The sequence below is a fragment of the Carcharodon carcharias genome, chromosome 4 (genome assembly GCF_017639515.1).
Source record: "Carcharodon carcharias isolate sCarCar2 chromosome 4, sCarCar2.pri, whole genome shotgun sequence".
Lineage (NCBI taxonomy): Eukaryota > Metazoa > Chordata > Chondrichthyes > Lamniformes > Lamnidae > Carcharodon > Carcharodon carcharias.
The window spans coordinates 101,087,003-101,108,883 of NC_054470.1; the positions used below are offsets into that span (position 1 = coordinate 101,087,003).

Here is a 21,881-nt window from a genome sequence, read left to right on the forward strand (position 1 = left end):
CTTTTTAAATAACTGAACTTGACTCTTCTTTAAAAAAGGCAAAAAGATCACAGAAACTAATTTTGTTCTGGGTGTCATTTGTGTGTATTTTTCAGAACATTAGGACTGCATGGGAAGTGGTGAAGTCAGAGAAGTATAGATTATTACAGCAATGGAGAAAGCCAATCGCCCGTCATACCTGTACCAACACAGGAAGAGTAAGCAAAACCAAATTTAGGCAATAGCTACTAGGGATTTTGGTTATGATGTAAATAATGTTAAATCTCACTGTTATTCTGTGTGGTGGAAATAGAAAACAGACTAGAGTTTGTTCATAACAAGAAAACATTTTATTTTACGGAAGTATGCTGATATACCAGTTAGTGGAGGTGGAAAGTTGGGCGGGCGTTCATAGCTGAATATAGCTGAGAGGAACAAAGCTCATACTCTAACATAGCATAACTCCTACATGCATATCAAGACACTGAAATCCTGACTGGGACTCAGACTAATAGTTTGTAGCTGGATCAAAATAGCACTTTGTTTTTCATATAGGAGTGGTCAAACTGCTCAAGAATCAATGGTAATAAACCTGAAGTTCCTCACTTCAATATTTTCTGAAAGATAGAGACATGTGTAAAGAATCATGCTGTGAATGTCAAGAGCTACATCCGCTTCACCATCTATTGAACAGAATAATAAAATAGCCAAGATATCCTTGAGACATCATTATGATGAACCAATTTGATGATTATTTTTCTTTTCACTATCAATGCCTAATTGTTAACACATTGTTAACAAAACAATGGCTCCTTAATCAATCCATTATTCTGGTCGTTCATAATGTCTCAATGACATTTTTAATACAATTTCTTCGCTCTACAAAATGGTCTTGTTCCTTTAAGTCAAACATATATTCAAACAGTTCATATAATAAATATGTGCATGTGGCTCAAATTCTGAATATCTAAGCAGTTGTCTAGTTATCAAGGATTGATCTAACTCCCATTATCATGCTAGAAAACCCTTCTTTCATAAAGCAATGAAATTAAACGTGACCACAGAACAAGAATTGCTGGTAGGTGCTGAATTACAGTATGTGCTGTTGTTTTTACATTCTATTATTCAAATAAGATAGTTAAAACGTGATTTTATTGTGTAACATATATAATTGGTCAAGAGGTACCGCTCTGGGTGTAATCGGCAAACTGGGTACAAGTTGCACTAGTTTTCAGAGGGGTTTTAGCTTGCTCAATTTTCTGCTCAGGCTCATTTGCATATCACCAAACATAAAATCTGCCTTGAACTAGAGCATTTAGACTGTGGTTTAGAACATAATTTGTTTTTTTAAAAATGGCATCAAAAACCAATGGCTGTATATTCTGGCATGCCAACTCACTCCAGCTTAATAAATACAGCTGAAAATGGCCTTATCAATAAAAACATTTTTAATCACTGACAGTGAATAATTCTTTTTAAATAACTGAAGTGGATTTGCTTTTTAAAAAAAGGCAAAAAGATCACAGAAACAAATTTTGCTCTGGGCGTCATTTGCCTTTGAAATTCCTCAATCTTTTGCACTGTTTTTGCCCATTTTGGGCAAATGGCACTGAAAAAGCCAGCATAAATTAACAGAAACTCTTGCCTATTACGCATTAATGAAAATGTTTTATTATCAAACCTTTTTCCTCCTATAAAGTATAGTTAAATATTTGCCAACCAGATGCAAAAAGTCAATGTGCCACATCTCAGCTTAATTATTATAGTTTACACTGGGCATTATTACAATGCTTGCCCACATTTGAAGGGCTGGAGCAAACATCAGTACTGATCCTAAAATGGCCACCAGCAAAAACAGCCATAAGAAAATCCGATCCAGTACTTGAGCTACAAATTTCCAGTCTTCCACAACCTGTATAAAGAGAAAGAATGTTTAAAAATACATACTGAATCTTATTAATTTACCTGAGGAAAAACTGAGATTTATAGTTGAAAAATGCAAAGAAAATTGGATTTATAAAATGATGTTGAGATACAGAAAGAGAAATAGAGAAAGCTTGATACATATAAACTAGTTAGTGGGTTGATAGCTGGTGAATTGGGCGTATCAAAAAGTGGAAGATGGATATATGAATGTGACCATCATTGAATAATAGTGGAAGGGATACATTGATGAATTCTTGCGACAGAATTTCACCCATGTTGAGTGGGCTAGGCGGGGGTGGGCGGGGGTGATCAGGAAGCTGACTGCCACCCGTGATCAGGGCCAAAAGGAGATTTCACGGTGGTGGGCCAATTAAGACCCGCCCAGCATGAAACGCGAGTGGCAGCTCTCAGCACTGCCTGTGTAGGGGGAGGAGGGTGAGCGGAACGAGTGCGAACCTCACATATGTGCGCAAGTGAGAGCACAGAATGGCCTCAGGGAGATTAAGTTCAATTTGAAACTTCAAAATAAAGAAAGTTAAACATCATTTACACATATCCCCTCATGTGACATCATCACATGAGCCAGGACATGTTTATGAAATGTTTGAAAAATATTTATTAATTTAATAAGCCCTTCATGAAACCTCATCCCACCCGTGGATGAGGTTTCATGAAAAATGCGAAGGCCACTTGGGCTCTTCGCTTGCCCGCCAACATTAAGGTTGGACGGGCAGTCCTGTCAATTTGGTTAATTGGTTTATTAATGGCCTTAACAGGCCTTTAACAGTTTGGTGGGTGCGCGGCTGCCTCCGGTGCGTGCCCACCGAATGAAAGGTCAGAATGACACGCGGTGACGTCGGGACACATGCCCAACATCACCACGTGTCAGTTTATGTGTCAGTATGCAGTGCCTGCTCCAGCTCACCAAAGAGAAAATTCTGCCCCTAGATACCAGTTTGAAAAACACTGCTGGGTTAATATTTGCCGTGCAGCCTCTTGCTGCCAAGATGGTTCAATTGCTGAACCCTACACAAATACTTTTAAGTAGGATTCATCAGTTTTTATTTTTTAAAAAGGGGAAAGTGCATTGAACATAAATTACTCTCAATCTACTTCCCAAAATGATGGTGGAGTAATGGTAATGTCAGTGGACTAGTAATCCAGAGACGCAGGTTAAAACTCTGGGTACATGATCCCATCATGGCGGCTGCTGGAATTTGAATTAAATTAATAAAATCTGGAATTAAAAGCTAGCCTCAGTAATGGTGACCATGAAACTAACATCAATTGTTGTAAAAACCCATCTGTTTCAGAAGGAAATCTGCCATCCTTACCTTACCTGGTCTGTCCTACATGAGATCCACAACAATGTGATTGACATCTAACTGCCTCCCGAAATGGCCTTGTAAGCCACTCAAGGGCAATTATGGATGGGTATCCCAATGCTGGCCTTGCCCGTGACACCCATATCCCATCAAATATTTTTTTTTAAAACGGCCACATCCACAAAACATTGTAGTTGATAGTAAAGCTGGATAGTAAAATGTTCAAAAGACAGTTCTCTGCTGTAATGTTGGAGGAAAGTCCCTTGCATAGTCTTTGAACAGCTCGGCCACCTTCTGTTGATATCGCTTGATATCGTTACTTTAAAAATATGAAGAACTTGCTAAAAAGTTCAAAGTGAAAATTACACCAAGGCACAGCAGATATGTATCGCAACCAGAAAAAAAAAATGCAGAAATTGAGATACAAAGGCAAATGGATTAAAATAACAGGATCCGCTGCAAGAGGGCTGAAGTGGTGAGGAGTGGGTAATTAAAAAGCACTCTAAGCCATTCAAACACACCTTCAACCATCAGTGATAGACCGATATTAAAAACAAAGTGTTAGCAGTTTACACATTGTTGCTGTCTCACTAATAAGCGGTATTTGTGACATAAAATAGAGAGCAAGCCTTTAAAATTGTTACAAAAGAGAAATGTTCTTGAGAGAAAAAACTAATCACGATTCTTAAATAGTCTTTTTTTATGGTTTTAAGTTACATCGTAGAATCCAAGGCCATCAATAATAGTAATGAAGTACATAATGTGTACATCTTTAGACCTTACTTTGGAAACCTTCAACGTGCTTTTTGCAGGTTGTTACTATTCTAATGCCCTTACCTCACGAATGGAATGCTCTTTCTTAATATGGCTTGAGATGTATCTCACCGATTCAGCTGCCTTTGCTAAGATCGCGACCATAGCTGCATTTTCATCATTCTTTGTTGCGTTGTGCCGATGCTTCTCAAACGCTTTTTGCTTTACCTTTGGACTGTCAGCAGCACTTTCCGGACAGTGGTAGCGATCAGTGTGGCCCCTCATGCACAGTAGTTTGGGAAGGGTTTGAAGGAAGAGCTTTTTGACCCACGGGGCCATGGGGTGGTAGGTGGTTGAGGATCGGTGATGGACGTTTATAACGAAGACGGTGACAATGATCGAAAGGGTGACAAAGATCATAATAAACAGCAAGTACTCGCCAATCAATGGGATGACCCTTGAGGAAGAAGGAATTATTTCTTCAATAAGCAAAAGGAACACAGTTAGGGAAACCAGAACTGAGGTGGATAATGATAGCTTCTCTCCTTCATCTGACGGTGAGTAGAATACCAGTACAGTTAGAAGAGATAGACCAAGGCAAGGGACAATCAGGAACAATGTGTAGAATAGAGGCAAGCGCCTCAGTACAAAGGAATAGGTGATGAATGGATATGAATAATAACCATCCCTTCTCATCCCCTTCATTCCTGTGGCATTTAAAATTTCCCACTCTCCATTGTCAAAGAAATCCTTTCGGTCCACATCTTCATCCACCAGAATGAGATCGACCAGGTTACCATCGTAGGTCCAGGACCCGAATTTCATTGAACAGTTTTGTTTGTCGAAAGGGAAAAATGTGACGTCTATTGTACAGGAACTTTTGTAACTCGCAGGAGGCGTCCATCTCACTGTACCATTGTACTTCACAATAGCCTTAGTCATCAGGGAAACTTCAAAACGTCCATCTGCACTGAAGGCAATAAAGTTGCACATACGAGTATCAGAGGCAAAAAGCAGCAACAAGAAAACCTGCAAACTGCTAGCCACTTAATGCTGAATCTACCTCGAATTGAATATTGCTCTTGCAAAATTACTGGGACTGGATGTTAAAAAATTATCACCATTGAGTTTACATTGTTAAAAGCATTAAATAAAGGACTTGAAAAATGTGCATTGCTGTAGCACCTTTCCCAACTTCAGGACTGGATAGAAGGCCAGTGATAAATCGGACAAAGGAGAGATTGACAAAGATGTCATGAACGAAAGAACAAAGCGAACGTTAATGGTAATGGTAGGGGCTAAAGAAGGTGCTGAAAGTAGTGTAAAGGTAAGAAAGCAGAATGTGATAATAGCAGAACAAGGATAGCATTGTGTGAAAGAACAACATGGAAGAAGTAAGAGATGGCCCTTTTAGGGAGAGGGTAGTGGGAGGAAGGTTAGAAAAGGGGATGGAAGGAGGCAGTAAAAAAGGAGATAAAACCACAGATAAATGAATAAAAATGAAAATAAAAAATAAGTGGATAAGAAAGAAAAATGAATGTAGAAAAAAGGGGATTTAGAAAGGGTGATGATAGAGGTAGGAGTTCATGGTCTGAAGTTTCTTGCCTTTGTCAGACAGGCTCGGAGGGGGTAGGCGGGAAGCTGACCGCCACCTATGATCTTGGCCAGACCGAGATTTCACGCTGGCGGGCCAATTAAGGCCCAGTCAGTGTGAAACATGAGCGGCAGCGCTCAGCACTGCCTGCGCAGGCAGGGGGAGGAGGGTGAGCGGGGCAAGCACAAACTTTGTACTTCAGAATCTCCCTGAGGCACAGAGCTGCCTCAGGGAAATGAAGCATTTTAAAACAAAAACAAAATTAACAATGTAATAAAATGTGCCCCCTCACGTGTCTCTGTCACATGAGCAGGGACATGTTATTAAATTTTTATATTGTTTTTGTTTGCTTTAGCAAGCATGACTTCCTGTTGCTTGCCATTTCAACACACCATTCTGCTGTCATGCCCACATGTCCGTCCTTGGCCTGCTGCAATGTTCCAGTGAAGCTCAATGCAAACTGGAGGAACAGCACCTCATCTTCCGACTAGGCACTTTACAGCTTTCCGGAATGAACATTGAGTTCAACAACTTCAAACAATGAACTCTCTCCCCTATCCTCACTCCTTTTTTAATCCCATTTTTACTATATTCATTTTTATTTTTTATCCACTTATTTTTATTTTCATTTTTTATTCATTTAGCCATGGTTTTATCCCCTTTTTTAAATCCCCTTTCCATCCCATTTTCTATCATTTTTTTCCCCACCTCTACCCCTCCCCCCAACTCCTCCGCTACAGGGCCATCTCTTGCTTGTTCCATGTTGTTCTTTCACACAATGCTACCCTTGTTCTGCTTTTATCACATTCTGCTTCCTTACCTTTATGCCACAATCAGCACCTTTTTTAACCCTCACCACTACCATTAACACTCTCTTTGTCTATTAGTTCATGACACCTTTGTCAATCTTTCCTTTGTCCGCACCTATCATTGGCCTTCTATCCAGTTTCACCTGCTCCACTCCCCTTAAAGGGTATCAATTCCATCATATTTCCACTTCTATTCAGCTCTGAGGAAGGATCATACAGACTCGAAATGTTTCTTTCTCCACAGATGCTGCTAGACCTGCTGAGTTTTTCCAGCATTTTCTGTTTTTGTTTCAGATTTCCAGCATTTGCAGTATTTTGCTTTTATCTAAGGGACATACCATGTATTATGAGCATTCCCAATGGGGTCTTTTGAATTAGCTTTTATATATGCGCTCATATATGAACATACGAATTAGGAGCAGGAGTAGGCCACTCGCCCCCTCAAGGGTGTGTTCCATCAATAAGATCATGGCCGATCGGACTGAATCTCAACTCCACATTCCCACCTACTCCCGGTAACCTTTCACCTCCTTGCTTATCAAGAATTTACTGCCTTCAAAATATTCAAAGATTCTGCTTCTACCACCTTTTAAAGAAGAGAGTTCCAAAGACTCATGACCCTCCGAGAGAAAAAAAATTCTCCTCTTCTGTGTCTTAAATGGATGCCCTCTTCTTTTTAAACAGTGACACCTAGTTCTAGGTTCTCCCACAAGAGGGAACATCCTTTCCACATCCATCCTGTCAAGACCGCTCAGGATCTTATATGTTTCAATCAAGTTGCCTCTTACTCTTCGAAACTCCAGCGGATACAAGCTTAGCCTGTCCAACCTTTCCTCATAAGATAACCCAACTATTCAAAGTATTAATCTTTTTGATTGCTTAGGGTGGTTGAAGAGGAATTTCTCTATTTGGCCTCGGGTACTTAATTTGACTTTTGCTTCTTCTAGGAGATGACTGAAGTAGCTGCTGATGGGTACGGGTGTCCAAACATGCTGCTTCAGTCATTATGACCATGTGGGGCAAGCCTGTTTGACCAAGCGGTCTTTTCCTGCCCACCATTTTTATATGTCCATAGATTTCTGCATTTATTAACGTTTCGCTTTCTAGTGGATTATTTCCATTTATAAGACTTTGATTATCAGGACTACCATCAGTAGGTGATGTTTGGTTTAGCTAACACTAGCCATAATACTGTTGGTGGAATATGGATATTAGTCTGTGATGCTGACACAACCAAAGTGGAAGCTGAAGAAGCAGTTGCCCTGTACTTTCCTTCTGCTGTTGTCTTCTAAGTCTAACATTATCTGTACAGAATACTGCCTGGGAGTCACATCTAAGCATGAGCAAAGTGATAACACACACATATATATATATATATATATAAGAAAAGCATATTCAGCTGTCAGATAATCACTGAATGATGACAACCCACTTGGCAATGTGTGGAAGCAATCTGAATTCCTGTTGTCACATTAGTTTATCCTCCTATCCTTCAGCATCAGCCATGTCACTGCTGCTGATAGAGACTTCCTGTCTCTCTCAACCGCTATCATTCCTGTTATTACTTTCTAAGTTACTTCAATATTGTGTTGTCACAAATATGGTAACATCTTGGAACAGCTTCAAAAACATACCCAATTTTTTGGAGGAAAATAGGAGGGGAAAAATATGAAAAGTTGATTGGAGTTTTCATAGGAGTTGAATGGAACATCTTAACACTGAAGGAAAATTGACTGAAAGACATAAAGGGGGTTCAATTGGAAACCCACAGAAATGGGTGCAGAGATCATGGTGCGTAATTAACTCATAGCCGTTGATTGAAATGTGGGCAAGATGCCAACTTTGTACCACCTGTGCATTTTCATGATTTCTGCCTGCAGCTAGTGCGCCCCATGCTGTTCATTAGCTGTGTGCATCAACAGGGGCTCAATATCATGAGAGCCTTGCAGAGCTTAAAGCTAGCCTGCATCTATTAAAGGGAAGATGCATTGTGGGTGCAGGAGGTGCTGAGATCATTGGGAACAGTGTGCAATGCAACAATCAACAATGGCTAACCATGGGAGAATGCGGGCATCAATGTTTCTGAACACTGCACTGACAGTGGAATGGAGGAGTGATGGCCTGAATCGACAAGGGAGGAGGAGTCTCACCAGGCACTTGCTCAGGAGGCAGTAGCAACGATTAGTTGCAGAGGTCAAAGCCAGGAGTGTAGCTCCAAGAACATGGATACAGTGCAGGAAGAAGATTAAATGTTCCCACAGGAATGGCCAAGGTCAGTGAATTTATCTTCAAATGCCATATCCTACCAACTGCACCATGAACCTCTCGCTGTTCAATTCACCACATGCCCATCACTCATTTACTGTCCCATCCAGAAGACAGGAAGGACAATATATATGGTCAGCCTGGCTACTGTATAAAATTATTACTTTATTTTAAAAATGGACAAAGGCTTTACCCTGACATGACTGAGTAGCCATGATGCAAACCAAAGGAATTTCTAGCCTTCAGAAAACCAGTACGAACTTATCTTGAAAGAGGTGCTAATGTCCCCTGTGACTGCAGAAAATCAAATTCCAAAGAAATGAACCAACCCTTTATATTTCTAAGGCAGAGCTGTGGCCAACAGAGACAGTATGCCTGCAAGGACAAAATGGACCCTGACTCCCCTAATAAACCTCTCAAGATTCCAGATCTGGAAAAATGCTTCCTTTGTCCAAAACCCATGAGAAGAGAGAGGTATGTCACATGACCTCCCCAGGCTGCTAGAACCCGTAATATTCAGACTACCATTTTACCATCTAACAGGTAGCAGCAGAAAGAGCTCTGTTCAGGTGCATTGCCTGGCCCTCACCTACACTGTACTACAAGAACATCGGAACTCCTGTATCTGGGCCTATAATACTAATTCATCTCTACATGTCCTCTTCCATCAGTGAGGTCCTCGCTTCTGGAAAGACGGATCACCCTGCAACAGTTTCAGCCTGCTAAACTCTGAAGGAATACACCATTGGACTTTTGCTTCTAGATTCTGAATTCACATGAAACTATAACTCTCATTTTTTATCATGATCTTGCCCTGTACCCCTTTCTTTCCCTTATCCCCCTTTTACTGTATGACTGCCAAATGGGCAGACATTGTGAAACCCCTTCCTGCATTTTGTGTGTGTGTAAAATAAACCACCCTTTTATTTTACCGCCTTTGTTGTGGCATTATTAGGGGAGGATTGGATCACACCAAACTGAAGGGTTGGGGAAACTACACCACTGCTTACAAAGGGGAAATCAGAAATCAAAAACATTTTTCTGTTTATCGTGGGTGGTGAGAGGAGAAATTAGGGCTGTTTAAATTAATCCCTCTCCTGTCTGTAACACTTACCAACAAGCTCTGTCAGTCAAGACTCATACCTGATGTTCATATCTTCACCTCATCCTTGCACATTTAACAGTGTTGCAAGCCTCAAACCTATCTCTCATAGGTTATGCACGCTGGCAGCTATTCAAACATGACGGCCACAAATACGGCATTCCACGCAATTCCTGTTGTAAGGATACATGTGTGTTGGGGGAACTACTTTGGTAGTTTAAGAGGCCTCTTAGCACCCAAAATAAACAGGTGCTACAGAGGCCAATTTCATCCACGGAGAGCTCCAGGCAGTTCACCAAGATGCTACTGCCAGTCAGGATTCAAAAATGTTTGTTTTCTTTTGCGTCATTTAAAATTTTTTAACTTCTCCTTCCCCACCCTCGGTTCCCCCATTACCAAACAGAGAATGGGGAGTTGACCAGCTCCAGACTCTATTTGTATCAACAAAAAATTCAGGAAATTAGACAACAGACTTGGCAGCGTCTGTGGAGAGAGAAGTGGAATTAACACGGTGAACTTCCTGAGCCTCGAGGCGGTGGGAGTGGAAGCAGGAGTCCAGGAAAATAGTGAGGAAGGAAGGTGGGATGGCTGCCGAATGCATTCCCACTGCCAGGGAAGGTTTCCAGTGGCAGCTTGAAGCAGATATCCTGTCCGCTGTACAGAGCCATACAGGCAATTTAAGTAGTTAAGGCTCAATGTGGTAGTGCCTGGGCCATTAGAGCCAATGGCTCCATCCTTCAAAGAGGGAGCCAGGGGTAGGATAGGCCATCCCCATGATCCAATTGGGGGTTTTCCTCTCTGATCCAAGGGGCCTTTTGGGAATCTTCCATGTGGAGGCAACCTCACTGTTCCCAACCCGCCTCAGCAGCCCCTACCTCTCCCAAAGGGGTTGCCGAGGTGCTAAACCTACTGCCCCTGTGATTGGGCCAGCGGCATTGGGAGCCCACCTAGCATCCTTAATTGGATGGCAAGCACAGAGGCAGCCAATTAGGAGGCTGTCTCTGGGAAAAAAAAGCTCCACTGGTCTCACTGTCGGCAAGGGTGGGCTCAGGACCCCAATTTGTTTCTAACGTTGGGGTTCCAAAGCACATGGGAAAATCCTGCTCAACATTTCAATGCAACGACCTTTCAACAGGACTGAGAAAAAATAGGGATGGAATTGGTTTTAAGGAAGTGAAAAGAGGAAGTGGGGTGGGTGGGGGGGTTAAAGACAAATAGAAGGTCTGTGGTAGGGCAGAGCACAGAATAGATTAAATGACAGAAGAGTTGATGGTGCAAGTAATGTAGAAGTATTGAAACAAAAATGTATCTAGAGGAGGTGCGGATGGCAGAATTGTGAGCAGCTGTTGTCCGAATGCAATAAAAGCCAACCAAAACCAGCAAAGTAAAAGAAAGGGAAATGGCGGGCAGGGGTTATGATCTGAAATTGATGAGCTCAATATTGAGACCGGAAAGCTTAAAAATGCCTAATTGAAAGATGGGATATTATCTCTCGAGCTTGCCTTGAGCTTCACCGGAACAGATCTTCAGGCACTGCCAAACCTGCTGAGTATTTCCAGCTGTTTCTATTTTTATTTCAAACTTCCAGCATTTACTGTAATTTTCGGCCGTCTTTCTATATATCCTCCCATTGAGTGAGCTGCTAGGCCAATACCATTTACACCAAGGGTAGAACGTTTGGGCCAGCAGGCAGCCATGATCAGCGGACCCATGAGCAGCCGAGGAATGGAGTGCCAACTGTAATCAGCCCCCAGCCGCGATCGGCTCCTGGCCATGAATCACCTGACTTCCCATGAGACACAGCACTGAAGACCTACTAGTTATGTAGAATCTTGCCCAATATTGAATAAACGTCAGGTTTTAACATGCTTTAATACATTTACTGTGGACTGTAAGTCATTCCGACTCAATGATGGATCTTAGATATATCCATACTGCAGAAAAATGAAAGGGTTGATGCTGTAGTGTATGATATTAGTAACAAGCATCGTAACATTTTAGCTGCATTAACATATTTAGCCTATCTCCATTGAATAATAGTCAAAAGAGTTTCATACAGATCTCAATTCTCAAAAATATTTAGCAGAGAATTTACATTTATATAGCACGTCTCACAACCTCAAGTCACCCCAAGTTGCTTTATAGTCAATTAAGCACTTTTGGAGTAAAGTCACTGTCATAATATGGGATATGCAACAGATAAGTTGTGCAAAGCAAGTTCCCACAAAAAGCAATGAGATGAATGACTAGATAATATGTGATGTTATTTGAGGGATAAATATTTACCTAAGAGCTCCCCTGCTCTTGGAATCTTTTATATCTACTTGAAAGGGCAAGTGGAACCTCGTTTAGAGTCTCATTCAAAAGACAACAGCTTCAATAATGCAGCACCCTCTCAGTACAGCACGAAAATGCCAGTCTAAATTGTAGGGTAAAGTCTCTGGAATAGAACTTGAACCAACAACCTTATGACTTAGAGGTGAAGAATGCTACCAGTGAGCTATGACTAACATAGCTGCAGCCAATTTGAGAATGCACCAAATCTTCATATTGAAATATAATGCAAAAATACTTATAAAATCATGCATCCTTTCAGTTGTCTGTTTGCCTTTGTGTCCAGAGTAAATCAAAACTTTGAAGGGCATGTAGCAGTTGGGATGGGTGGATCAGAGTGACTGGGTCCCTGAGACAGGTGTACCACAAAATCAACGGTCGGGCAGAAATTTCTGGCTGGTGGGTTGGTGTGGGGGGTGTGTTGCGGGCGGGGGGTGTGGAGCAGGAACAGGCACAGACCCAACAGCTGCCCGTGATCGGGTCCGTGCCGCCATTTTACATGGGTGAGCCAATTAAGGCCCACCCAGCATGAGTCACGGCTCCAGAGGACAGCGGGACTGGGCAGGAGGCGACAGGACTGCAATGACCACCAGGTCCAATGGCAACCTGGAGGCCTGTTTTAAAAAGCTGCTGTAGCCTTTCAAAGGCTGTGAATCATAGCCAGTGGAAGGGCTCCTCTGAGCGCTGGTGAGCAGGCCAGGCAGGAGGGTAGGGCAGGGGGGCACTGTGCCCCTCATTCTTCTGATAATTGCCTTGCCGTCTCGAGGAGGTGGCAGCACAGCAGGAGGTCCTCGTGCCCCAGGACGGGAGGAGGAGGCCCTCCCACATGATGAAACATGCCTGGGAGGAGGTGGAGAGGTGGTGCACTCTCGCAACATGGTGCGACGCACCTAGATCCAGTGTCCCAAGCGCTTCAATGACCTGTTGTGCTCAGGAAGGGTGAGGACAATGTTGGCATTTGTCACTTAACCCAGCAGATAGGCTTTCTCCCCTGGCGCCACCCACCCACCCACACCACCCCCCCCACCCCCAAGTCTGAAAGTAGTGGCTGCATTGAGTCATTGAAGGCATGTGTCCCTCACTGGATGGGCCAGCAGATGTTGTCCATGCCGAGGTCACCCGAGAGGGTGATGAAGTGGTGGGTTCTGCACCGCGGCATGTGGTACACTGAGACCCACATTACTGTTTTGGGGGCAACCTGGAGGAGCTGCATCTAGGCGCAGTGCTGGTACTCCAGAATATGTCCAAGTCAGGGTGATGACATGCTGGAAGGAGAGATTCAGTGTGGTGTTGGCACTGATCAATCTGCTGTCCCCTGCACTCCACATTATTGCACCTCCTTGTTATGAAAGATTAGACTGTGTGGTGCCTGATGTGATGTAGGCAGCATTTGGCCAAGGGGGTGGGGAGGCATAGGCCTAGCATCTTTGTGTGGGTCTTTGGCAGCAGCAGGGTGAGGAGACACTAGAACCCTGCAATGTCCCACTCTGGTTGTGGTGGGCCGTCCGCAAAGAGAGCCCAGGTACAAGTAGCACTAATCAATGCTCTTCTCTACTTTTCAGGAGAAGAATGCACATAATGCAGCCGAGCGGGTGAGGACTGGTGGCGGCCCGGCACAGTTAGCGATTCTCAGCCACTCTGAGCAGGAGGCCCTAGATTTGGAGAAACGCAATGCGCCCAGTTTCACAGGTGTCAGTGAGGCTGGGGTGCCACGGGCAAGTATGCTTGCCCAGCAGTGAGGTCACCATTGTTCTCCCAACAACCATGGCAGTGCTGAATGTTCAATGATTGATGGTTACAACATGGATTGACCATTGCTTGTGGAAGGATGAGGGCATAATGATCTAGGGGACAGGGATGCACATTGAAATTGTCTACACATTAAATGATCCAACGTCCTTGTTCTTCCTTTCAGTATCAGCAGAGCAGGGCTGGGAGGAGGAGCAGCAGGGGGCCCCTCTCATACCTAAGGGCCTGGAAGTCCCACCAGCATCACACCATCTCTGCCAGGCAGGCACCAGAGCAGATACTTACACCTCGGTGGGAATTAGAACATCGGCTATTGTCCCAGGGCACAGCAGTGAGGGCACTTCGCAGTCACTGGAGGAGCAGGCAGAGACAGAGAGTGCCCATGGCGCCAGCAGTCAGAGGACTGCAGGGGACCAGGAACATGCTTAGTCGGTGCCTGATGATGTGCCTCTGGAGTCGTCCTCGACACAGCAGGTGCAGGAATGTAGCCGGGTGTGTGGGAGCATCTGGGGGAGATACATAAGACTGCTTGGCTTGGTGTCTGTGGTGGGGGAGTCTACACAGACTATCGCCGTGCATCCTCCATGGTGAAAGTGGCGACTCTCATGGAGAGGCTCCTCCAGGGCACACTTCAGGGCTTCCTGGGGATGTGCTCGGGCCAGCAAGCCCTCACATCGGCATTGACCTCAGCTGGTGAGTGCCAGCGTGGGAGATGCTTTGGGCACCAAGTTTCCCAGCTCGGTGCCCATCCATCCACCATGAGCATGAATTTGAAGCAACATCACATCAGCACAGTAGCTTCCTGTCATCTCTGCGGGCTCCTCTCAGGGCGCTCTGGATGAGGGCGGCAACTCCTCCGCCCCTCTGCCAGTGACCATTGCATCCAGTGAGGCTGAGACAACTGGGGAGATGCCAGCTGGGGAACTGGCCAAGGTCATCAAGGCTAACAGGACAGCAGAGTAAGCAGGCTGTCTCAGATGCCACTCCGAGCAATGGGGCAGCACCAAGATGTAGCACCCGGAAATGTAAAAATGCTTAGGCACACCACAGGTATATCACTGGTGCTTTTGTGTTGGCCCACAATGAGGTCTTTATGAGTTGGTGTGATTTTTAACACCTCTGTCATTTTGTTTCATTGTTTCTTTGTTTGTAATATTAAATTCATACATGCCAAGATGGCTGAGGGTGCCTCTTCTGCAGGTGGTTGTAATGAGTGTTTTTGCCACATTCAGCTTTATTAACAAGGACCTTAGTTAATGTTCCTAACCAGGCAGATTTTGCACTTAGGTATCGAGTATGGAGCGTACTGTCCAGATTTGTCCGGGAGGTCCATCTGTGGTGTGCTAGCTAAAGTTCGTTGGGTTAAAGCCTTCCGGGTGTCCCTGCCTCCCTGGAGTGTGCCCAGGTCAGCGTCTACCCTCTCATCATTCCCCTGTGCGTGCTCATCCTCGGACTCACTGCTGGACTCATTGTGTGCATCTGCATCCACTACGTCGAAGTCTTCTTCGTTCAGAGTCCCCCCTTTCCAGCGCAAGATAGTGTAGAGCGCAGCATGCAACCACTATCACCAACACTTGATTTGGGGGGTACCGGAGTGCGCCCGCTGAGTGGTCCAGGCATCGGAAGCACATCTTGGGAAGACCAGTGGTTCGGCTTCCTCCACCACAACACCTGTGAAGGCGTGACTCCTATTATACCGCTGTTCAGCTTCTGATCTTGGATGGTGGAGAGGCATCATGAGCCACCTTCTGAGGGGATAGCCCTTGTCACCCACCAGCCATCCATCCAGCCGAGCTGGAGCACTGAAGATCCCCAGCACCTGGGAGGTCTGAGGATGTAGGCATCATGGGAGCTGCCTGGGTACCTTGCACAGACTTGTAGAATCAGCATCCTGTGACCACACACTATCTGCACATTCATGGAGTGGAAGCCCTTCCTGTTAACGAAGGCACCGGGCTCACCTACTGGTGCCTTGATGGCCACATGTGTACAGTCTATTGCAGCCTGTACACGGGGGAAGCCAGCAATGGCCGCGACGCCTCTGGCTCACTGTGTCTGGCTTGCCTGGTCCCAACGGTAGTGGATGAAGCTCAATGCATGCCTGAACAGAGCGTCTGTAACCTGCTTTGCACAAGCATGGACAGCTGATTGGGAGACACCACAAAGATCACCCACCGAGCCCTGGAAGGATCCAGAGGCATAGAGGTTGAAGGCAGCTGTGCCCTTTAGAGCCACTGACATGGGATGTCCACCCACAGAGTTAGTGGAGATCTCAGGCCCACTCATCTGAGATATAGTTGACTGTCTCCCATGAGAGATGGAGCCTCCTTTGGCACTGCATCTCAGACATATTGAGGTAGCTGCTTCTCCGTCTGGCAGCAGGATAGTGGTGTCTTCTGCGGCCACTTCTGCCTTGGTCTACCTCTTGGCCCTGCACCCATTTTGCCTGCGCCTGTCCTCCGAGAGGTGGCTCCCGTGGAGACTGAATGTGTGCTCCTGGCCTCCTCCCCCTTCCAGCCCTCCCCTCCTTCTCAGAAGAGGTGCCTCCAGTGGACAGTTCAGCTCGCATTCCCAGGCTAAGGGAAGGCTTCCTGAAACCTGCAGGCCCAAAAAAGATCCCTCACTGCAGAGTGCTGACCTGAAGGTTGTGAGTCCAGAGCAAGCAGCTGGTAAGCGTTTTGAAATATTGCAGATCACACGGGCAAGTATCAGTAACTTTGAAAAATCAATATTTTAGAGAGCACAATCGCGACCCCACTGAGCCCTCTTATTCCGCCCTTGGATGAGATTTATACTAATGTGTCCTACCCGCCTACCCATTGCGCCCGTGCGCTGACCCAAAGATTGCATGGCGCCGAAAAATCGACGTCGATTGGTGAGTCAAGGGCCTTAAGTGACCCGTTAATTACAGGTGGGCACGCATCAGAGATCCACACGTGCCCACCCAAAAAAATATCACGATGGTGCACGGTGAAGTCAGGACGTTCGTCCGACGTCACTAGGTGTCATTTTACGTGTGTACATGTGGGGCCCACCCATGCACACCAATGGGAAAATTCTGCCTGTGGTTTACCTGACATTCTGCTGAGGATTTTTTTTCTGTTCGCCATTCAACTTAAAATTGTAAATGCGTGATTAAAGAAGACGTTTATGATTTTGCTGCAAAGAAACAAATACAGGGGGAGGGGGCTGGAATGGATCATAAACAACAGCATTGATCAGTTGGGCTGAAAGGCCGGTTTCTCTGCCATACGTTCTGTTTAATTCTATGCAATCCTTGTCCTTCAACTGGCATTCTGTTTGCACATGGATCCACAGTCGACTGTAATTTTCCTTCCATGTTCAAGTTGCCATCTGGTTCAAAGGCAAATTAGGAAGGACAAGCTGACTGCAATGGTTCTAGAACGATTGCGAATTTCCCGGAGGTGCAAGATGACATGTTCGTCCATCCAGCAGTCAATGGCGATGGTGTTATGGCTTCATTGTTACTGCAATATACATTCTCGCTTGTTCAGGCCTCAACTAAAGGCAAGCATTGAAAGACAATGGTTGGGATTTTCCGGCCCTGCCCCACTGCTGAGATCTTCTGTCCCTCCTAAAGTCAATGGACGTTTGGCTGGCCTGCCTCATCCTCCACGGCGGGTCCCATCACGATGGGACCGGAAAATCCAGGCCAATAGCTATCATGGTTTACATGATATTAGGAAATAGAGACAGTTCAAGTAAGTTATATGTGTATTTGGGTGCATTAGGAATAAGATACACTTTAAGTTTAAGTTTGATTTGTATTTCTGTATTTGTGGGTTAAAAGGATGAAACCTGAGTTTTAATTTCATTTTAAAGATGCCTGCACTTTAATGAGATTTTATGACTCTTGAATAGGAGTTAAAACAAACAAGGTAGAAAAAAAACTGTGCTGCTGCCTAGCAACAGGGGTCCAGAGAGAGATCCCCCCCACACCCCTCCCAAACACACATATACCCCACCCCACACACACACACACAAAAACTGAAAGCAGTTTGAGTTCTGGTAGTCAGTGTGCTCCAAAGTTGAAAAGAGGTGCCGGAAGCAGCAACATAGAAGGGGGACAGATAGCTAGTCCCAAAGTAAAGTTGAAACCAGCTGCCAGGAGAAGCTGGACAGGAGGAAGACGCAGAAAGCAGGTTTTCCCAAAGAACAGAAGAAAAGGGGTCCTGAGAAGACTTAGTCAAAGGAATGAAAAGGAATCTTGAAAAGGTCCTTTGAAGTGAAGTTAAGAGTGAGGAGCAGAGAAAGGCTCCAAACTTGAAGGGAGAATGCTGCAGGGCGCAGACTTAAAGCAAAATAGGCTAGCGAGATTCCAGAAGATCCAACAAGTCAGCCGAGGGTCTGTAAATCTTTACTATGGGCATGTGAAACAGTGGTGCTCTGTTGGCACAGCTGAGCCTGAGAAAGTGTGTTTGGAAGGAAGCTTGAAAGCAGGTGGCAATCTGGGGAGAGAAATATCAGAAGGAGAGTTTGAAGCACTGGAGGTAGACTCCTGTCGAAGGTGTCCAAGCATCATTTGGGAGAAGATTCCAAAGGATGTTCTTTGAGAGTGGAGATTGGAAACCTTTGTGTGATAGATAGAGATCAGTGAGACCGGTTGGCTCATGGTGTGGCAAGCATTTTGGGGGGAGTTGAGGAGAGATCCTTAGCATCTTTTTGGAGATGCAGCTGTCAATTGGGGCAGGATGTTCAGGTCGTCAGGTGGGGGTGATGGGCAGGCTCGGGAATGGCTGAGAAATGGTCTGCCTCCAATGATCGGCCCCTGACCGATTTCATGCTGGCTGGCCAATTACTGGCCAGCCAGTGTGAAAGGTGCGCTGACCAGCTCAGTGTTGCCGGGGTGGGGGCAGGAGGAGGGCGAGTGCAAAAATCAAAAATAAAGATTTTTAAAATCTGAAAAAAATGTCCCAACATGGGACTAACTCACAATAACATAAACAGGATAAAAATTCTGCTTTATATTTATTCTTCATTTAATTGTGGAAATCTCACCCTACCCATGGTCGCCTGGCCGATTCGCAGCTCCGTCAACCGTAGATTGGATGGGCAGTGAAAATTAGGCTTAAATTAATTGATTAGGTGCCTTAATAGACCTCTTAATTGTCAGGGGGCTCACAGCTAACTCTCGCATGTGCCGGCTGACCAAAATATTGCACGGGTGCGTGATGATGTCGGGATACTCGTCCAATGTCATCACGCATTATTTTATGCCCGATCAGGTCGGGCACGTGGCCGTCTGCGGGATGTAAAAACCTGCCCTTGGTTTCAGAGTGTGGTGTTTCTGACCAGACGTCACCTATTGCTTTGCATGGACTGTGTACTTACTGTGAACGTTCGAGTATAAGATAGCTTTTGTAGCTTGTGTTATCCTTACAAATCTGTAGATACATGTAAAGGTATAGTTGTGGGTGAAGCAGTATTGTAAGATAGTTTATCTTTTCTGGTTTTATAAATGATTTATCCTTTTGTTTAAAGTTCATCAGCTGGCTCCTGTGACTCTGTTCAATAGCCACTCTCCATGTATCGATACAAAAAATAAAAGTTAGGCTCTAACAAGCTGGATTTCACCCAGGATCTGGCTTGTCCATTCGTAACATCAGTTGGGGGTCATAACAATGATCAGAAACAGCAGCGGTTTGAATACCAATTTTAAGATGAGATAAAGTAAAGAAACATATGGGCTGGGATTTTCCGGCCCTGCCTTGGTGGCACCCTCCGCGGGGAATGCAGCGGACCAGCCAAAAGTCCATTGACTTTTTTCAGGGTTGGATGATCCTGATGGCATGCAGGGCTAGAAAATCCCACCCGTAGCTTTGAAACAGAGATTACTATTGTCACTACATGTTGGAGTCAGTCAGAATTAATCATTTGCCAAGTGTTTATAATTTTCTAAAATGTAATTAAATATACAGCAACATAGAAAAATAGGAGGCCATTTAGCCCTCAAGCCTGTTCTTGCATTCAATTAGATCATGAATGACTTGTATCTCATTTCATTCGGCCACCTTGGTTCCATCTCCCTTAATATCCTTATCTAACAAAAGTCTTTGAGCTGAATTTTCCCCCCGTTGGAGGGGAAGTTGATGGGCAGGCGCGTGCGGGTGCACTTCCGATCAGCGCCCCAATCAGAGGCGCAGCGCCATTTTAAGTGGGTGGGCCAATTAAGCCCCGCCCAGCATGACGTTCCCACGGAAGCGTTAAACACTCCCCATGCGGGTGGGGTAATCCCAAAATCGAGAGTGTGCTCTTTCACGCATGTACATGAAAGAGCGCATTCATCTCCCTGAGACTAAATGCTGCCTCAGGGAGATCGCCACTACTTTCAAAAATATTAAAAATAGAAAAAAAAAATCCCTTACATGTCCCCTCATGTGACAATATCACATGAGTTGGGACATGTTCATCATTTCCAAAAAAACTTTATTAAAATTTTAAAAACCCTACATGAAACCTCATCCTGCCTGTGGATGAGGTTTCATGTTTTTTCTACTTCCCGCTGGGGCTCCTGGCCTGCCCGCCAACCTTAAGGTTGGACGGGCAGGTCCACTAATTACTTTAATTGACCCTGTCAATGGCTTCAATTGGCCATTGACAGGTCAGCGGCCACACAGCTGATTTTGCTGCGCCCCAGTCTTCCCGAAAATTTAAATGGGGCACGGTGACATCGGGAGTTCCGCCCGATGTCACCAAGTGTCAGTTTATGCATCAGCGAGCAGGCCCCATCCCCGCTCGCCAACAGTAAAATCCAGCCCTATGAACCTCTGCTTAGATATTTTTAATTGACCAAATGTAGCATACTTTTGAGGAATGAATTCCAGATTACCATTACCTTCTGTGTGAAGAAGTGCTTCCTGACATTGGGCAGAATTTTGCCAGCCAAATAAAAGGTGGCTTCCAGTGCATGTGTGCTGGGGCCTCAGTGTCAGCCCTCCCTCTCCAGGTGGCCATGAGGCGAAGTCCAAATCCTGTGGTGAACCCCCGTGGGTCTGGGGAGGGGAAGCAATTGAGGTAATGGAGAGAGAAATCCACCTCAGTTGAGGGTCAAGAGCAGAGGCCACACCGCTGCCAGCAGCTCTAACAGTTTCAGGAGCAACACCAGCAGCAGCACCAGCTGCCTCTTCCTCAATCATATGCCCCTCCACAGGACAGAGGGAATGGACAACAGAGATCCAGTTGGAAGGAGACGAGATCCCCAACAGTTGGTCTAGAAGCAGAGAATAAGCTCTTTCAACATGTCTGAGAGACAATGCCTCAGGAGACTCAGGCTCTATGGTAGATTGTGGCTGACATCTGCAGCGTTCTGGAATAAGGTCTTCTTCCAGCAGAGCAGGTGGGCAGAGCAGATGGGCATTGCGAGTGGCTGTCAAGGTGCCTGTCACTTTAGGGCCATTCCCACCACCCAGCACACACCCATTCCCCCATCCTACACTGCCCGCTCAGGGTCCCTGCCTCTAGCCATTTAATGTGCTCTCTTCTCTTGCAAAGCAGAGAGGTGCGAGTGTTCATGATGGCTTTTGTGAGGAGGAGAGAAGTAAACCATTTCTGAAGGATAACCATGAGTCATGGGTAGGAGGGCAATAAGCTGAGGATCAGTGTGAGTGTTGTCTACTCTGATAGGGGTGTGAGGTGCTGCAGAGATGGGAATGTGTGGTGTTGACCTGAGAAATGCTCTCCAGGAGGAGGATGGGAAAGTCTGAGTTTGGGGCTTGGCACATGAAAGTATTATGCCACTTACCTGTCATGCCCTCCTGAGGTCCTGTATCATCTTGGGGCACAGACTCCAGGTTGGAGGGAATACATTACTGCTGCTGACTTCTTCAACCGTTGTATCCATGCCTGCTTGGTTGGAGAGGTTTCCCTCTTCCCCTGTTCCCAACTCACTGCAGCCCCTCAGGTCCTGCAGTGAGACATCTAGGTAAGAGACAGAGCCCCAGGATGCAGCCTTCCCAGCTTTCCTCTCCATTCCTGTGGTTGCTGGAGCCTCAGAATCCAAGTGCTGGTGAGCCTTTGCAATTCAT

The 21,881-nt window shown here is 45.3% G+C and overlaps 1 protein-coding gene across 2 annotated transcripts in view; it reads right to left on the minus strand.

The window, feature by feature from the left end:
- Positions 1-336: 336 nt before the first annotated feature.
- Positions 337-21,881, minus strand: part of LOC121277091 (neuronal acetylcholine receptor subunit beta-3-like) — a 41,892-nt gene continuing 20,347 nt past the window's right edge. For both annotated transcript variants that reach the window (XM_041186081.1, XM_041186082.1), the window contains 2 exons: positions 4,068-4,953; positions 337-1,891 (listed from right to left, as the gene is read on the minus strand). In XM_041186081.1, coding sequence (XP_041042015.1) covers positions 1,733-1,891; positions 4,068-4,953 — 1,045 coding nt within the window. In that variant the 3' untranslated portion in view covers positions 337-1,732. The remainder of the gene's footprint in view (positions 1,892-4,067; positions 4,954-21,881) is intronic.